The sequence below is a fragment of the Numenius arquata genome, chromosome 29 (assembly GCF_964106895.1).
Source record: "Numenius arquata chromosome 29, bNumArq3.hap1.1, whole genome shotgun sequence".
Taxonomy (NCBI): domain Eukaryota; kingdom Metazoa; phylum Chordata; class Aves; order Charadriiformes; family Scolopacidae; genus Numenius; species Numenius arquata.
This window is the reverse complement of record NC_133604.1, coordinates 1,448,229-1,466,794: the sequence shown is the minus strand read 5'-3', so window position 1 is coordinate 1,466,794 and position 18,566 is coordinate 1,448,229. Positions and strand designations below refer to the sequence as shown.

At 60.7% G+C, this 18,566-nt stretch overlaps 1 protein-coding gene across 1 annotated transcript; it reads left to right on the top strand.

Moving 5' to 3' along the window:
* Positions 1-214: 214 nt before the first annotated feature.
* On the top strand, positions 215-17,232 carry HDAC7 (histone deacetylase 7). The gene is made up of 23 exons (XM_074165025.1): positions 215-364; positions 2,003-2,093; positions 4,001-4,112; positions 4,585-4,700; positions 4,867-4,989; positions 5,503-5,612; positions 6,397-6,595; positions 7,477-7,685; positions 7,946-8,155; positions 8,943-9,168; positions 9,646-9,779; positions 10,412-10,532; positions 10,783-10,832; positions 11,951-12,058; positions 12,285-12,340; positions 12,570-12,657; positions 12,928-13,047; positions 13,961-14,058; positions 14,153-14,271; positions 14,476-14,609; positions 14,727-14,811; positions 15,020-15,158; positions 15,766-17,232. Exons 1-23 carry the CDS (start codon positions 215-217, stop codon positions 15,809-15,811), a joined length of 2,844 nt encoding a protein of 947 aa, XP_074021126.1. The 3' UTR covers positions 15,812-17,232.
* The last annotated feature ends 1,334 nt before the right edge of the window (positions 17,233-18,566 follow it).

Genomic DNA, 18,566 nt, shown 5'->3' with positions numbered 1-18,566 from the left:
GGCAATAGGTGGTGTGTGGCAAGCCCTTCTCAAGGGCAGGGCATGTTCCTCGCAGTGCCCTCCCGTGCATCGGGATATACCTGGGCCCCATCCTGATGCTTTCCCTACCTAAGGGGGTGGTCTGAGCTGACAGGGACTGAGCTGTGCCCCGCTTTCTGTCTCCACAGCTGCTGTGAACCCCTGCACCTCCCCACGGGTGCCCCAGACCGCTCCCATGGACCTACGGATCGGGCAGCGCGTCGTCAAGCCCGGCTCTGACACCACTTTGCTGGCCCTGAAGCACACGCAGCAGCTCCAGCACCAGCTCTTCCTTGCCAGCCTGCACCAGCAGCAAGTGGAGCAGCTCGCCCACCAGCACGTGAGGGTATGGGCACCCTGGGGTGCAGGGGGGGACCCACACCCGCTCTTGGTAGCGGCTGGGTGGGACTGGGCACTCGGAAGAATTAATTCTGCCCCCGAAGCACGTAGCTCACGGTGCCGTGCGTGTCTGCCGGCCGTGCCCTGCGTCGGGGCTGACTTTGCCTGAGCTCCCGTCTCTGGCAGGGGTTAAGAGGAAGAGGCTGGAAATCCCAATGCCAAAATAACCTTCCCAGGTGAATTCCTTCTTTCCCCTGAGCTGGAGAGGCCGGAGTGTTTTGTAGCCAGCCCAGAGACCTCTCTGACGCAAGGAGGCTGGTTAGGGAGTCAGGTGTGGGGGGTTCGTGTCTTATTTTTAGGCCAAATCCCCATCCTGCCAAGGCCAGCGGGAGGGCTGGGGCCCTCTGGGATGTGCGAAGCAGGGAAATGTTTTCAGCCACATACCATGTGTGCCGAGCGAGGAGCCAGAGCGGCTGGACAGGATGCCTGCTGTCTGTGATCTGCCACTCCGCTTGGCCACCGCTGTTTCTCTGCCCTGAAGGCACGGCTTACTCACTTTACCAGCTAATTTGCTTTTCTGGGAAGTTCTTCACTGAAATTCTCTGTGTCACCCGGAATAGCACCCCTGCCCTGCACAGCCTCTGCTGCCAGACTCTGCATTGTCCCAGAATTACAGGGAGATTTAGTTTGGATAGTTTGGCCCGGACTGGGAGCAGGGCCGGCTTCAGAGGTAGGGCAGGTTGTGGAGGGTCACATCACATCTCTGTGATCACCCCTCCCCTCTCCCAGTGCGGGGCTCCCCCACGCTCACGGTGGGAATCAGTTCCGTGTATCCAGAGGGGATTTTCCTTGTGGCACGTCCCGTTGCCACTCATCCTTTTGCTCTGCTCCTCCTCGGAGCCTGGCTCTCTCTGCTCCATGGCCCCTCTGGGCGGTGGAGGATGCAGTGACCCCCGCAAGCTTCAACCGCTGCTCTCACATCCCCCGTGCTCTGCTCCTGAGCATCAGCCCTGTGCTCAGTGCCTGGCAGGGGCTCACTGGTCCCAGTGATCTCGTCTGGAAGCCCTGGTGGAATCACACTGAGGCTTTCTGAGCATCAGCTTGGTCCACGCAGGGAGAGTTTGAGCTGCTGCTGCCACAGCTGATGGTGCTCAGAGGCTTTTGTGCAGACGTGATGCTTTCTGACCTCCCTGGGAGATGGCATCGTCTCTGAAACCTCAGCTCTGGAAAATACCAAGATCCAAACATTTAAGACGAGTAGAATTTCTTTTTTCTTTTTCCTCTTTTTAGTCAACTCTGAGTTTTATTTTTTGTTGCATTACAACATGCCCTAGCTACAGATATGTCAAAACACCATGAAAGGCAGCGATTTGAAACAGACTGGTCTGAGTTTTACGATGTCCCTGGGGAGAGCGTCTCTGGGGACAAAGATGCGTCCGGTTTGCTGTGATGAAACAACTTGACACGTTCTCGTCGGCCAGGGCTGCCCATCAGGTTTCCAAAAATGACATAACGGACCGTTTCAGACATGCTCCATCACCGTGGTGTTGTGCCTTGGGCTCGGGGAGGGTGGCAGGAGGGCTCCAGGCTGCGTGGGGCGATGCTGGCGTCTCCCGGTGCTGATGTTGTGCCTCTGCTCTCACAGGTGACCATGGAGTCCCCGCACCGTGACGCTGAGCCCGGGCAACAGGAACAGGAACTGCGGCAGATCCTCAACAAGGACAAGAGCAAGCGAAGTAAGAGCCTCTGTGTGTCTGCTGGCACGTGGCACCGCATCTCTGCCCGTGTCCCCAAAACCAGGGGACATGGCTCGCAGAGGGAGTGAGATCAGAGGGGCTTTTAGGAGGGGGCTCAGCGGGTGGTTCTGCCCTTATCCAGACCGAGCTCTGCCTTCTCTTGGTCTAGAGGTGTGTGACAGCACCCACACCAAGAGAATTTTTTGGCCCTGGCCTGGCTGGTGTTTCTCCTTCACGTCCTTCCAAGCGATGCCAACCAGGTGGTGACAATAGATCTCCACGCTAACGTTGTGTCCTGTCCTAGGGCCACTGCAGCGGTGCCACCCGAGCGCTGGGACTGCCCGGTGCACTGGGCAGGGCATGAATTTGCCACTGGAACTTGCCATGGCCAGGCTGGAGCACCCGCGGCAGTGAGGAGCAGTTAGTGGGTGTCCCCCCCCCCCCCGCCCCGGTGCTGGGCAGAAACGTTTGCAAACCCCGTCCGGCTGCGATCTCCCTGCGCCATCTAGTGCCAGCGGCTGCGGGGAGCTCGCAGGGAGCTCGCTCAGCCTTTGGGTGTGCAGGGCCCTGCATCAGCACCCAGAGATGCGGCTGCAGCGTGCATCGCGTGCACTGTGCCCTCCCGCTGTCCGTGAGCCTGCTGCCCGCTCGCCCCACTCTCTGGGGATGCTGGTATTTTCCATTAGCTCCCAAATATCTGCGGAGCGCCGGCTGCGCTGCCACCCTTCACAGGGCTGACGGGGCTCATTGCAGCGCTGAAAACGCAGTGCCTGCCCTTTCCCTGCCATCCCTGAGCAAACAGCTCCTGTGAACGCTCGGCAGAGCTACACACAGCCTACACACGGCCCCTTTGTGCAATCCGGGAGTTAATCATACAAATTAATGAAGTAACTTGTGCTCAGAGGTGCCGAACGCTGGCGCAGAAGCCTGGAGCATCCCTGTTGTAACCACAGAGTGTTCCCGCTGGAACGGTCGGGTGGGGATAGGGCTTAGCAGGACTGGGAGTGTGGGAACGGGCCCTGGTCCGAGGTGGGGAAGGACACAGGGGGCTCAGGGCAGGTGGGGGCTGGCGATGGCAGCCCCCTGCAGCACTCAGAGCTCTGCTTGGGGGAGTTTTGCCACCGCGGAGCAGGCAGGCGCTGAACGTGGGGCGCTGCTGTTTGTTTGCCAGCGGGTGGTGGGGAGTCTCATGCTCTTCTGGAAGGACACAGCTCCGTCAAGAGATTCATCAGCCTCAGAGCTCTCCTCTGAACTATTGGGAGGTGCTTTTTCTTGCTGTCTGTCACACAAGCTGTCCCCATCTGGGGGAGCACGTGGCTGCGTGGGGAGCTGAGGTGCTGGCAGAGCTGAACGCTGGCAACTGGAAATTATCAGCTATCAAGGAGCCCCCGGGCACGGTGCCTCTGGAGAGGCTTCACAAGGTTCCCCTGCACCCGTGGGAGTTTTGTCCCTGGTGTTCGAGCCACATTGTGCTTCCGTGCCCTCTTTATTCCGTGGGTGTCAGTTTATACCTGCTCTCTCTCTGGCTGGGATGAAGCAAGCAGATCCGCAGCCGAGACTTGCCTCTGGCCACACTCTACCTCTCATCAGCCACTCGGCGAAGCATGCACAGAAAGATGGGGCTCCTGAGGTGACGTGGGATGAGGGTGGGACAGGGATGCTCCCCTGACCAGCTGGGAAACTCCAGTTGTCCCAACTGGCCTTTCTCTCCCTGGGCTAACCTTGACCTGAGCTGCACCGAGCATCTCCACAGGGTTTGTCGGTGCCTGGATGCTCGCAGGGGGTCTCCAGCCATTACTTGGGCAGCCGTCGGGGGGCTCTGGGGCCATGGTCATGCCTGCAGGGATCCTTTGAAGTGCTCTGTGTTGGCTCTCAGCCCTGTGTGGTCACTGCTGGTCTCTCTGCAGGTGCTGTGGCCAGCACAGTGGTGAAGCAGAAGCTGGCTGAGGTCATCCTGAAGAAGCAGCAGGCAGCTTTGGAGAGGACCAGCAACCCCAACCCCTCAGCCATGCCGTACAGGTAAAACAAGGGCATTCCCTGGCCTGCCCCGAGCAGGGCACGTGCTTAGGACCTGGAAAAAGCATCTGTTTATCTTGAACAAGATCTTGCGGCTACCTTCTGCAGAGATACTGTTTAGCTGATGCCTGTCGGCGTGAGGTGGATTGGTTCTGTGTTAAGTGTTTGCAGGAGGTGGACAAAGCTCCCATGTTTTCTCTGACCTTGTTGGACTTTGATGGCTTGTCCAATTCCAGACCTAGAAAGTACTGTTAAGCTGCTTCTCTTTTGTTTCAAGACAAGGCGGATCCAGCAGCTGGATCCCTTCTGTAGGTGCTTGTGGTGGTGGACAGGACAAGCCTTTCTGGCCACCAGTAGAGCAGCTATCGCATGCTCGGGAAAGGCAATGTCCCACGGGGCACCCTTGTGTTGGAGGGTGTTGCGTTGGTGGCCCATGGCTGGGAAAGGTCTCTAACAAGGTGGCTTCTCCCTGTAGGTCTCTGGAGCCTCTGGATCCTGAGGGCCCTTCCCCTCCTGTGCTCAGCACCTTCCTGCCCCCCGTCCCCAGCACTTCTCTTGACCCCCCGGAGCATTTCCCACTGCGGAAGACAGGTAAGGCCTTGGGGATAACACTATCTCCCTCCCGCTGTGATGCCCTCGCAGCCTGCTCCCAGGGGATGGCTGGAGCTGAAAGTGTGGTGGCCTGGCCCCGCAAAGTCCATCCATCTTCGCCCCCATCAGCAGTGGGGCCAGGACTAACTGCCTTGTCTGCTCCCAGCGTCTGAGCCCAACCTGAAGGTGCGGTGCAAGCCCAGGAAGTGCCTTGACCGACGCAAGAACCCCCTGATGCGGAAGGAGAGCGCTCCCCCCTCGCTGAAGAGACGGCCGCCTGACGCCATCGGTGAGGGCTTCACCTGGACACTGATACTGGGGGGCGGTTGGAGAGACCTTGGGGCCAGGCTGGAGCCCAGGATCCTGTATCACATCTGCTTGGGGGCCGTGACACCAGAGCTCGGCATGTTATTGGTGCCCTCCTCGGGGCACAGCCCATGGAGGGAGCTCTGCCATGATAGTGCAGGGATGGATGAACGAGGGAAGGATGTGTCTGCAGCCATTACCGTGCTGCTTTTGGGGCTCGTGGTGGACCATCAGGGCTGGAAGGGTCCAAGGCCCTGAGCAAACACAGCTGGTCAGGCTTCCTCGCCATGGGGTGGTGCCTCCCACGCTGGCGGGCAGCCTGGAACCGCTGATGGCTCCATCTCCACCGCGCCACATGGCCAAGGGGAGGTTTGGGCCCAGGAGGGCTGAGGGCAGCTCTTAGAGGGTGGGGGGGCTATGAAGGGCTGGGTTAGGGGCTGTGCAGCCCTTCTCTGGGTGCTTGTGCCCATCACCCCCATTTCTCTCTCTTGTGCAGACTCCTCCCCGAGCAGTAGCAGCACCCCCGTGTCCGGCTGCAGCTCTCCCAATGACAGCCTCCCCGCCGAGCACGGAGCCCTCCCCGCCGCCTCCGGCATGGCCCACGAGGTGAGCTCCCATGGCCAGGCAGCCACAGGTCCTGCCTGGGGCTTCTGAGCCAGGGTCGGGGCTTCCTGACCCCAGGGTTGGGTGCCCAGATGTCCCACTCCCGTCCTAAGCTCAGGCAAAGATAGCATCTGCCCTCGGGGACCCCAGTCCTGAGCCCCGCTGCCCTGGAGCTGGCCTTAGCCCTGCTCTCCCTGCGTGGTGGGATCCTCTGCCCAGCCCAGTGCCACTCCTGCCAAGCTGCCCTCCTTTGCAGCGTGCATTTCTTGTCTGCCAGTGTATGTGCTGTCCCCGTGGGTCCCCGATGCCCTGTGCCCTGGTCCCAGGCATACCCACGGGGCAGCTGGGGCTCAGCCACCCTCTTCTGCTGCCTGGCCCGTGCCCGAGCTGCTTGTCCCACTTGTCCCACGCTGAACTCTGCTGCTGCTGGAGCAGGAACTAATGAATTGTGTTTGGTGCAGACACCCCTGGCCCAGCGCCTGATGATGCAGGAGAGCTCACTGGCCCAGTTTGCCCTGCAGAGCGCAGCCTCCCTTCCGGCCATCACGCTGGGATTGCCGGCTACCACTAGCGCCAGGGTAGGTAGACAGGTTGTAGGTAACCCCAGAACCGGGCAGAGGGTCCCCGCTGGGCAGGGGAAGCCCTTTCCTTTGGGCCTGGGCTTCTTGGGGTGATGCCGGGTGTGCGTTGGCTCTGAGTGGGCACGGTGGGGATATGCCGTCCCCTCCCTGTGCTGTGTCCCGGTGGGTGGCTGACCCTGTCCTCCTCCTCCTCCTCCTCTCTGCAGGGAGAGGCCGATCGCCGCCCCCTCTCCAGCCTGGCACACCGGGTGCCCGTGCTGAATGGGCCTGTCCTTGCGGGCACACACTCGCCCATGTTCATACCGGCTGGCTTGGAGCAGCATGAGGCTGGGAGCCCCTTATCCCCTCGGCTCCAGCCCGTCATCATCCTCGAGCCCTCGGTCACCCACACTCCACTGGTGGCGGGTAAGTGTCGAGCTCGGGGACAGCATGGAGGCTGTGTCAGCACTGGCAGGGCTCAGCCTGGAGCTCTGCAGGGGGCAGGCAGGTTTTTTGGGTGCCAGGAAAGCCCAGTGGCCTTGATTTTTCCATTATTCTCCTGTGAGCCGGGGCTGAGGGAACGGAATATGTTGACCCAGCTTCTGGCTGCCAGCAAGTGTGTCCTTGCCATGGTGAAACCGGAGTTCTGGAGGCCCCACAGCCTCAACAGCCCAGAAGGAGCCACAGCTTTGGCTTTTCCCTCCAGCTGCCCCTTGCCCTGCCTGAATTGGGCTGGTGTGGAGCCATTCGCCTTTCCTGCAGCTCCACAGGGTCTTTCCTGCCTCTCCTCAGGCTCTTGTGCCAGCAGATATCACTGCAGACCCTGTGTTGAAAGGGCAGCTCAAACCTCTTGGCTGTGCCTCTAATTGCCTTTTTCCCCCAGCCCCTCTAGATAATCTGCTCTAATTGTAGCAGGAGAACTGGCTCCTTTGTGCTGGTTCCTGGCTCCATCTCTCCCTGCCCTGTGTTACCTGCGGTGAAGGAAGCTTCTCCCATCCAGGATGAAGCTGAGGGTGGCCTGAGATGATTGAGGTCAGCCAGATCCTGTCCCCAGACTCCTGTGGGCTGTGTGATGCCAAAGCTATGGGGACAGAAGGAGGGGAGCCATCAAGGCACAGCCTGTCCATCCTGGTCTACCAGATACTGGGCTCCGGGGCACTGTCATTTTTAGGGCTGCTGGAGACAGTCTGCGTGGGTACAGACCACCTGCAGGGCTCCTTGCCATGGTGTGGACTGACAGCTCTGCGGGGTATCACATCTGCCCAGTGGACAATGCCCCCCTTACCTCTTCTTCCTCTCCCCTCCAGTGCCAGGCCTAGGGACGGTCCCCTTCTCCTTCGCCCCCTCGCTCATCTCTGCAGAGCGCCTGTCGCTCCCAGGCCACCATAAACCGCTGGGCAGGACCCGCTCGGAGCCCCTGCCCCAGAACCCCAAGGCCATCCAGCAGCAACTGGTGTACCAGCAGCATCACACCCAGTTCCTGGAGAGACTCAAGCAGCAGACGCATCTGGGCAAGGTAAGTGGTGGAGGAGAGGGATGCTACAAGGGTGCAGGATGGCATCCCTGCCTGCTGGCCAGTGAGTTCCAGATGTCCAGGGTCCATGCGAGGTGCTGCCCGCACTCGTAGCAGCAAACTGAGGGTACCTGCTTAGCTTCCCTGACTCTCCCGTCCATCCTGCTCCTGCCCCGAGATGCCCTGCCACCCCCTATGACCTTCTTGACCTGGCCTGTCCTCTGCCACCTCTGTGTGCTCATTCCTGACCCCTCCGGCTGCAGCGCATGGCTAAATCCAGTGAGAAGCCCCGTCTGCGGCAGATCCCCTCCTCGGAGGACATGGAGGCCGAGGGGACACTCCCGGAGGCTGGGGCTGAGGGCAGTGACCCAGTGAGGGCACGCGTGGAGCCCACACGGCCGGGGAGCAGCGTGAAGGAGCCTGAGAGGACGCAGAAAATGATGCAGCCTCAAGAGGAGCTTGTCCTACAGCAGGTACCCACGGGCTGGCAGGGGTGGGAGAGCCCTGGGAAGGGATTGGGGCTGCCAACCTGAAGCCCCTGCTGGGCACATGGAGCCCCTGGGGAAAAGGGACAATGGCTTCCTTGGCTGTCCCCAGCTGCGTGGAGCCCTCGGGGTGGTTTGAAGCCTCTATAACAGGCTCAGGAGCGGGCTGTAAGGGGTGGAGTTCTGAGCCTTGTCCCTCTCTCCACTTGTGGCTTAATCTAAGCATTATCCTGAGCAGGCAGCGTGCAGAGATCCCTGCCCTGCCATTTGGAGCAATTCATTTCTCCGTCTCTTGGTGTCTCCCATTGGAGGCTTTGCACAAACCCAGCAAAGCTGGTGGCATCCTGAGCCTGGGAAGATCCAGATCAGACCCCGAGAACCACCTCCGTAAAGGGGTGCTGTGTGGGACACAGGCACCATGCCTGTACCTTCCTCCAGCCCAGGGCGGTTCACTGGGACAGGGATGAGAGCTGTGGCCACCCCTGGTGTCAACAAGGCTGGGCACCGTCCCCAGGTTGCTGGGCATTGTCCCCAGATCGCTGCGCCCGCAGCCGGGCTGCCCAGCGCTGCAGGGCTGAGCCAGCAGAGAGCAGCAGATGCTGCATGACATGTCCCAGCTCCTGCGAAGCGGCTCCGAGCCCCCCAGCAGGGAGGGGGCTGTCACATCCAGACCCCGGGAGGGTGCTCATCACCCTTCCCTGTGCTGGGTGATGCTGCTGTCACCATGCCGGCGCCTGGCACTGGTGCTGTGCTCACCGTCACCTCTCTCCGTCAGGCCTATCTCTGGGATTCCTACCAGCGTGTGCAGCAGCAGCTCCTCAAGCGACAGCCCTTGGCCGACTCCCCCATGGTCCCCACCATCCACGCAGGGCACAGGCCCCTCTCCAGGGCCCAGTCATCTCCTGCCACCGCCACCGTCTCCCTTCCTGCCCAGGATACGGCCTCCAAGACGCTGTCCCTGTCTGTGCAGGAGCAGCCAGCCAAGCCGCACTTCACAACCGGTACGGCCCCGTGTGGGGATGTCACAGTGGGAGCAGCAGCAGGGGATGGGGACTAGAGCTGGAAGGGAGGTGGGGATGCCCAGGGGCAGATTAGCATCAGTCCCGGTCGCTCCCAGACTCATAAATGCTCAGGAGTGCTCTGGCTGGCTGCAAAAAGAGCAGACCAAGCCATGATGGTCACCTTCTCTGTATCTAAGGTGGCTTTTCCAAGCAGGACTTGCCCATCTGGCCCCTTGGCTACCATCCTGGTCCAGCGATGCTGGCAAGGTTCAGCTCTCATATATCCATTGCAGGATTTGCTTCAAGCATGTTGGGACAGAGACTTCCATGGTTTGAGGGAGGGGGTTCAGTCAAACCGTGTTATGGGTGTTTAGGGTCTTGGCCAGACCCTGGAAAGGACCTGAATTAGGGTCAGCACCATCAAGGCCTGGGTGTCCAGCCCCGTCTCGGGCCAGCAGCTCTCCTTGTGCGTTGCAGGGCTGGTTTACGACTCGGTGATGCTCAAACACCAGTGCTCCTGCGGTGACAACAGCAACCACCCTGAGCACGCGGGCAGGATCCAGAGCATCTGGTCCCGTCTGCAGGAGAGGGGGCTGCGCAGCCAGTGCGAGGTGAGCGCGAGCGGTGGGGGGGAGCAGACCCCTGGCCAGGAGGCGGATGCTCAGAGCAGATCCCATGGTGGGATAGGGTATCCTGCTCCCACCTCCATCCCTTTAGCTCCCAGAACTTCTCGGCCTCTTTACCACTGTTATCCAGAGGGCTTGGATTGTCCACTGCTGGCAGACCCGGTTTGAAACATACTGGTCTGACCATCTCCAGCTTGGGATGGCAGCAGAGTCTGCTCTGCTTGGAGCATGGGCGTAGGGAGAGGCCTGATCCCAGCTGACACAGGGTGTTTTCCCAACTCTGGGGACATCAGTGGCAGCTCCAGTCTGTTAGAAACCTTGGCCTGGTCCAGCTGGGCTGACTGGTCTATACAAGGTTCTGTGGCCGTAGGAAGGTGGTGCTGGCATTTCCTGCCTGATCCCTGCCTGCAAGTGAGGGGGGTTGCCCCACTTCAAATCCAGTGCAAGAAGCACCGTGCTCAGCCTTGCAGCTGCCCCCCAGGCTGTGGTGACACGAGGTGTGACAGTGCTCAGATGGCAGGATGTGTCACTTCCACCCTCGGAGGCCAGCACGTGTGGGTGGGAGAGCCGGCCTGTCCCACCTGGGGCGGCTTGGTCACAACCCCTGTCTGCCACAGTGTCTGCGGGGACGCAAGGCCACGCTGGAGGAGCTGCAGTGTGTCCACACCGAGCGCCATGTCTTCCTCTATGGCACCAACCCCCTCAACCGCCTGAAACTGGACAACGGGAAGCTGGCAGGTGGGTCCATCCACATCCTCACCATCCCTCAGACAGCCCTGCCTTCACCTTCTGCCTGTCCCTCACATCCACCCTGGCACCCCGGGTCTCGGAGCACCCTTGGAGAGCATGAAAAACAGCTCCTCTGGGGGCTGGTCCTAATTCTGGCCAAGCAGCCGGGCCAAACCTCCCCCCTTGGTGTCCCCGCGCACGCACCCTGTCGCCCACCATTTCTCAGCTCTGAAGACCTCGCTGTTGCCTCTTTCTGCAGGGATCCTGTCGCAGCGGATGTTTGTCATGCTGCCCTGCGGAGGGGTGGGGGTAAGTGCTCCGTCTCTGCTTTGGGCGGTTTTGGACGGGGTTGTTCCTCTCATCTGGCCCCAGCCAGGGCCTCCTGGTGGGCTTGAGCGGAGAGGCAGCTGCCAAAGCCTTTGGGCTGCCAAGGTGGGGTAGCCTCAGGTGGGAGCACTCCATCTGTGGGCAAGCTGTCGTATCAGAGCTTCCCCTGTCCTCGGGATGGTCCTGAGCATCCCAGTCTTGAGAGGGGATCCTTTGTGCCTTCTTACTCTGAGGGGCCCAGGAACTAAACCCCCTCGTGGCCATGTCTAAGAGCAGGGGGGGTTAGAAGGGAGTGAGCTGGTGGGACGGCTGGGGGAAGCTGCAAAGCTGCAAACTGTGGTCTCCATTGGATGGGGGGGAGCTGTGCCGTGGGGACAGCAGCTCGCCCCTTCCCTCCAGACACTCCTCTGGCCTCTCCTTTCACAGCTTGCCGCCCTGGTTTCTCTTCATTCATTGCGTTCTCCTCTCTTCCTCTCTCCCCCCCGTCTCTGTCCTTCTCTCTTTCTTTCAGGAGGGGTCTCACTCCATGCCTTCCTGCTGCCTCTTCTGGTTCTTCTCCTCTCCTTGCCCCCGCTGCTGGGCACCAGCTCTTCTCAGCCCTGTTTGCATCTACTTTCCCCGCTCTGCCCCCTGCTCCCTGCCCTCCTCTCGCCCATGCCCCGAAGGCGGGGGGGCTCCGTGGGCAGGGGGGAGCCTTTTTGTTGCACACATGGAGTTGATCAGAAGAGACTTGAGTTTTCCGGCTCTGGCTCGGCACTTGACGTGATCCTGATCAAACCAAGATGTTTGGTTAAACAATAAAATAAGATAAAGAAGGTAACGAGCCTTTTCTCAGTCACTCCTTCCAGCCCCCGGGTGCAGGGTGAGACGTGGAGCTCGGCTGGGGGCTGGGGCTGACAGCAGGCCGAGGAGCTGCCATACTGGGACCCGCTGGGAAGCTTGCCCTGTGGTGTTTGAGGTGGTCCGGCTCCACCGTACCCAGCCCTTGGACTTCAGCCCCTGGCCCTGAGCAGGGTGGCTGGCAGACAGCGTGGGTCCCATGGCTGAGATCTGCTCCGTGGGTGCCGTGTCCCCGTCTGACCCATCCCTTTGCTTTCCAGGTCGACAGCGATACCATCTGGAACGAGCTGCATTCCTCCAACGCAGCCCGCTGGGCCGCGGGCAGCGTCACCGAGCTCGCCTTCAAGGTGGCCACCAGGGAGCTGAAGGTAGGGTGGCTTCATTTGGAGGTCCCAGAGCTGAGCATCGCCCCATGGCTGGGAAAGAGGGGGCTGGAGGGACTTGCCAGCTGGCATTGGGTGCTTCTGGCCCTGCACTGCTGCCAGCTCCATCCCCGGCTGTCCCCATGTGGCAGGAACTGCCATCAAGGGGGTGGAGGGGGTGCGTGACGCTGGGGGCAGCAGCTCTGATCACTTGCCTTTCTTTTGTCCCCAGAACGGCTTCGCTGTGGTGCGGCCGCCTGGACACCATGCAGATCCTTCCACTGCCATGTAAGGGTCCCTTCCCAAGCGGTGGGGCTTTGGGCTGGCACCTGGGGAGCCCCAAAACACGCCTCTTTGGCCCAAAATCACTCCAGACAGACTTCCCCCAGGACCCATCTGTATCCCGGCTGGGGAGAAGGGAGGGCGAGCCCACCCTTCAGGGAGCACGTGGGTGAGGAGGGAAGGGTGTTGAGGAAGGGCCCCAGAGCATTAACTGGCTCTGACTCCGTCTTTGCAGGGGATTCTGCTTCTTTAACTCGGTGGCCATTGCCGCCAGGCAGCTGCAGCAGAAAGGGAAACTCGGCAAGATCCTCATTGTGGACTGGGTAAGTCCCCTGAGTCCCTCAGCGTGTCCCTGCTCCTCCCAAGGACATCCCCAGGAGCCTCCTCCCAGCTCTGGTTTGGAGACTTGAGAGCAGCAAAACCTCCTCCTTTGGGGACCAGCTGCATGTCAGGGTGGGGGAGCAGGAGCAGATCCTGGGGATGGGGATGCAGCCCTGGAGCAGGGTGTAGATCCAGTTGCTTTTAGCCCCATTAGGCTTTTGGGCCACCTTCAAGGCTGAAAAAAAGAGTGTTTTCCTTCTCTCTCCCTCTAGGATGTTCACCACGGCAACGGGACTCAGCAGATCTTCTACAGAGACCCCGATGTTCTCTACATCTCTTTGCATCGTCACGATGATGGCAACTTCTTCCCCGGCAGCGGGGCCGCCGACGAGGTAAGAAGCACCGAGGGGCTGTGAGGTCCCTGCAGCTCTGGTGACAAAGGTGACAGCTGGGAGAGTACTGGAGTGCTGGGTCCAGTTCTGGGCTCCCCAGTTCAAGGAGGACTGGGAACTGCTGGAGAGGGTTCAGCAAAGGGCTACGAAGATGATGAGGGGACTAGAACATCTCCCTGCTGAGGAAAGGCTGAGAGACTTGGGTCTTTTTAGTCTGGAGAAGAGAAAGCTGAGGGGGGGTCTCATCCATGCTTATAAATACTTAAAGGGTGGGTGTCAGGAGGATGGGGCCAGTCCTTTTCCAGCAGTGCCCAGTGACAGGACAAGGGGCAACGGGCACAAACTGGGACATGGGAAGTTCTGTCCAAACACGAGGAGGAACTTCTCTCCCGTGAGGGTGGCAGAGCCCTGGAAGAGGCTGCCCAGAGGGTGTGGGGTCTCCTGCTCTGGAGAGATTCCAGACCCCCCCTGGACACGACCCTGTGGGACCTGCTCTGTCAGGGGGTAGGAGGAGATGATCTCCGGAGGTCCCTTCCCATCCTAGCCAGTCTGTGACCCTGTGAGAGTGGGGCACGGCTGGGTTTGAGCGAGGGCAGTTCTGTGTCGGTGCCTTGCGGGTTCCTTTCCCATCGACGCCTGGTTCACCCAGGTGGCTGCAGAGCCGAGGCTTTGTCCCAGTCGGTGGCACGGGGACGGTGACCGATGGCTGCAAGGCTCTGGGAAATGTCAGGAAAATGCTGCATCTTCTTCAGGCTTTGCAAACCCAGCCAGCTTCTGTGGCACAGGGCAGGGGTCTGGGACCCCCAGCCCTGCCTCCCCGGAGCCTGGCAGCGATGGAGCCTGCTCAGGGCACTGCCCCAGCATCGCTGCAGGCCACATCCAGGCCTTCACCGCTGTCCTTGCTCTGTCACAGGTTGGTGCTGGCCCCGGTGAAGGATTTAATGTCAACGTAGCCTGGACTGGAGGGCTCGACCCCCCCATGGGTGACCCTGAGTATCTGGCTGCTTTCAGGTATCGTGCCTTGTGTTTCTGCTCCTCTCCTCTGTCCCTCAGAGTCAGGCTGAGCCAGTGCTTTACACCTTTTATTTGTTTTCTACCTGTGCAGGACGGTGGTGATGCCAATTGCCCACGAATTCGCCCCTGATGTGGTGCTGGTGTCGGCCGGCTTCGATGCAGCCGATGGCCACCCGCCACCCCTGGGTGGCTACAAAGTCTCTGCTAAATGTAAGGAGGTGGAAGCGGCACCGCTGGCTCGGGCCGGGGGGCTTGTTCCTGCTGCCCACCCAGGCTGGGATCATGGCGGAGGGGTGGCAGCTCTTCAGGGAGCCGGGGAAGATCTCTGGGGTTGTACCAGGCTGGCATCGAGGGCCAGGGCCCCGGTGCTCCGGGCAGGGAGGCTGACAACCCCCCCTCGGGCTTCTCCTCCAGGCTTTGGCTACATGACCAAGCAGCTGATGAGCCTGGCTGGCGGAGCCATCGTCCTCGCGCTGGAAGGTGGCCATGACCTTACGGCCATCTGCGACGCGTCGGAGGCCTGCGTGTCAGCCTTGCTGGGCAACGAGGTGAGGGCTGGGGGGCAGTGGCTCGTGTGGGTCGTGGCTGGGGGACAGTACGGATGCTGTGAACTGAGCCCCAGGCGCAGCTCCCTCCTGGTGACCCCCTGTGTCTTCCTTTGGCAGCTGGACCCTCTCCCAGAAGAAAGCATGAGGCAGAAACCAAACCCCAATGCTGTGCGCTCCTTGGAAACAGTCGTCCAGGTCCAGAGTGAGTGTCCCAGGGGCTCAGTTAACAAGGAGGGGCCAAATGTTGGCATTTCCTCCCCTCTCCACTAAACCCCGTGGCCTCCATGGCATAAAAAACCCCCATTATCATCCACCTCATGGGAGGGTAATGCCCCACTCACTGCACGGGAAGCCCAGAGACCTGGGACACCCCTTTTCCTGGCACCTCCTGATTTTTGCCTCTCCTGCAGGTAAATACTGGGTGGCCGTGCAGCGCTTTGCCTCCAAACTGGGCTGCTCCTTCTTGGAGGCCCAGCACCACGAGGCAGAAGAGGTGGAGACGGTCACAGCCTTGGCCTCCCTCTCGGTGGCCGTGATGGTGGAGAAGAGGTGATGCTCTTAACTGATCCCAGGAGACATGGGTGCCCCTCACTCCCTGGGGCTGTCGTGGGGGTGGCTGTCATGGGGGTGGCAACAGAGAAGGGCCGGATCCCAGCGCCAGATGAGCTCTGGGAGGTCGGGACAGCGCTGGCTTTAAGCAGGTCTTGGGCTGTGGGAGGTGGAAATTACAACCGTCCTCCCCGCCAAGAGCTCTGATACTCAGCCCTCACGTCCTGGCAGGTTTGGCCTCAGCGTTGGGCATTGGTGGGTGGGGGGTTTGAGGTCCTGCATCACGGTCAGCACCTGGGTTGGCTTCTGGGAGATTTGGGGCTGGGCTCTTCCCAAACGATGAAAATGAGACCAAATCCTCTTCCCTTCCTGGGAGGCTGGAGGTGTGGGGGTTCACCACCTCCTTTCAGCAGAGTCCTCCCCACCCCCCACCTCTTCTCATCTTCACCAGGACTCAGCCAGAGCCTACGCAGGTCTCGTGGAGCGGGAAGCACTGGGAGGCTTGGGTTGTAGATGCTGGACTTGCCAGAAGGCCCCTCAATACCAAGAGGGATGCGCTGTGTCACCCAGATCTCCTTGTCTCATGTGTCATATTTCTCCATTGCAGGCCACAAGACGAGCCGATGGAGGAGGAGGAGCCCATGAACCAGTGATGAGCAGTGACGTTCTCTGCTCCCCTGCTTCCAGGATGTGGCTGGACTCTCCTGAGCCCAGCGCTCGCTCTTCACTCCTGGCTTCCTGTTTGCCACGTCATCCTCAGTCCCCGAGTCATGGTCCTGACAGGGCACGGACCTTTGGCTGCCACCTCTGCAGGTCTTCCGTAAAGGATGCTCCTGCAGCCACCCGGGAGATGTCCTCCTGCTCGGGACCGATGGAAAACCATGAACTCTCTCTGCATGGTGTGGCCTTGCAAACCTGGACCGTGCCTGCCATCAGTCCCCAAACTTCAGGACCTAAAACCCCTCTGGGGACACGTGTGAGAGGCCCCCCCTCTCTGGCTGCGGTGGCAGCCAGATGCAGTCCTGCCCTTCTCCTGGGACCTCCCTCACCCTTGGGAAGGGGGTGGGCATTGGGATGGATGTTGTGGCCGTGCTGCAGGTAGTTGGAGCCACCTTTGGGACCCAGAGCTCCTCCCGGCCCGGGCAGCGATGCCTCCCAGAAGCTGCCCCGTGTCTTCTCGCCAAGGCTTCCTGGCTCCCCTTCCTCTGGCGGGGCACGAGGTGGGACAGTGACGTGGGGTCTGACCTCCTTCTGCAGGAGAGGGGTTTGGCCGCTGTGGGTGATGCCCCCATGACCCAGCGGTGGGGAAGAGCGAGGGCTGGAGCGTTGCAGTGCCCGGGACGGCACCGTGGGACATCCTAAACCACTACCCAGAGCGCGATCCCTCTGGTGCTGGGGCTCTGATTTGCACTATGTACAATTGACGTGTCCTAATGTGAACCTACGGACTCTTCTTTCCATGGGAATTTCGGGAACAAACACCTCTTCGTGTGGACATTGCCAAGGTGCCTTGAGCCCTTTCAAGCCCCCTGCTGACCTGAGGGTCTGTATCGTCTTCCAGTCCCCCCTCTGAGACCACCCAGTGCCCCGATGGGCTCCTCTTCTCCAGCTGAGATCACATTAAGTCCTGTCACCCTCTGCTTGGGCTTGGCTCCCCCGGGGTCCCCAAAGCCCCAGCAATGCCCTGCCTGTCCCTCTACTGTCTCTGGGAGTGACAGAGGCAGGGTCGGGCCCCCCCAAAGGAGGTGTCCATCTGGATTTGCTTGCTTCCCATCTCATACTGCACCAGGGCATCGTGTGGCTCATCACCCGCAGAGCCTTCCCCGTGTCCCGTGGGTTGTCCCACCAGGATGGGTCCCCGCTCGGGTGGCACGGTGCTGGGCTGCAGCTGGGTTTGGGGAAGGGGGATGGACGGGGCGCCGAGACCTGGCTGAGCCCGGGAGGTGGCGGGGCTCCGTCTGCGGGCACAGGGAGAAGATTTTGTAAAAAAAAAAAAAAAAAAAAACAAAGAAGGAGGAAAAAAAAAAATGGGTGAACCCATTATTCTTGGAAGAATAAACCATTTCTGTGTCTCAGGCGGCCCAGAGCTGGGTCCTGCAGCACCGGCTGATGGCAGGGACTGGGGAGGGTGCGAGGGTCCTTCACAGCTGAGTGACACGCAGAGAAGCCGTCATGGCCACAGCGTGGCACTGCCCGTACCCCCACCCTGATGGCTGCCGGAGCGCGGGTACCCCCAACCCTGCGAGGTGGCCTGCGATGGGCACCCTCCCCGGCAGCCTCTTGGTGGGCAGGAGGGAGGGTGTCACATTGCTTGGGTAGGAAGGGGTTAAAAAGCACCCCAAAAACCTCTCCCTGTCTTCTCCAGAGCCTGTCGCCTGTAGCTGCTGTCCCACCGTCCTGTGGGTCTCCCCCCGGCTGGGTTGTAGAGCAGTGGGAAGGCACTTCTCCACCTGTGGGGCACTTGAGTGTTTCTGGTGTCCCCGAGCTGAGGCTGGTGCCACCACCACTTCCCCCAGTGCCCACCAGTGCAGCCCCTTCCCCCTGCTCCATCCCTAAGCTGGGCAGTCACAGCTCCCCCATCCCGTGGCTCCTCCGGTGCCACCTCTCCCTCCTTCAGCCCATGTCCCTCCCCTGCCCAGTCCCAACCTCGTCCCTTCTCTCCCAGTGGGTCCCAGCTGGGCTCATGCCACACAGGAGCAGTTCCTGATGGGATGTGGCCCACGGCCGCTCCTCGCCTCCAAGGAACCCCAAAGCTCAACATCGGGGGAGAGTTTGTTCCCCAGTTTTCTGCAGGAGAATGCTGTGGGTGCAAGGGTTGAGCTCCGCTGTGGAGGCTGTGCAGAGGGACATGCCCCAAGCAAACGGCCTCTTTCCCCACTTCATTTCTTCAGCATTTAACGTTTTTCAGGTTTTCTCTGGGTCTATCAGGGCAAGACACCAAAGGGAAAAAAAGCTGTTTTTAATTAAGCTCATTAATTCAAGGGCTGGCCCTTCCCAGCCTCCAGCGTGGCAGGTCTGGGAGCGCCTGGTGAGACCTTCCTGAGCGTCACCAAGCTGGGGTGGCCCAGAAATCCTTCATCCATTGCACCCGTTGTGGTGGGTCACCCCAGAGGGAGCCGAAGCCCTGGGGACCCCTCTGTATTTGCTCCCCGGTTGTGTCCCCCCCGGCCCATGTGCCGAACGGCTCCCGGGGGGGCACCGGCCCCAGCTGCCAACCGGGCACTTGTGGTTCCACCCCGAAGACGGGGCCAAGTGACGTGGGGGCGAGGTGGGGGCGTCCCTGTGAGCACGGTTATTTTCTAGCAGAGTTATGTGCTCACTTGGAAGGGTCCCCCTTCCCTCCCCATGGTCCCCCCTAAACACCCCTTTCTGCTGAGCGCAGAGGCTAGAGGAGGTGGTGAAGGTCCT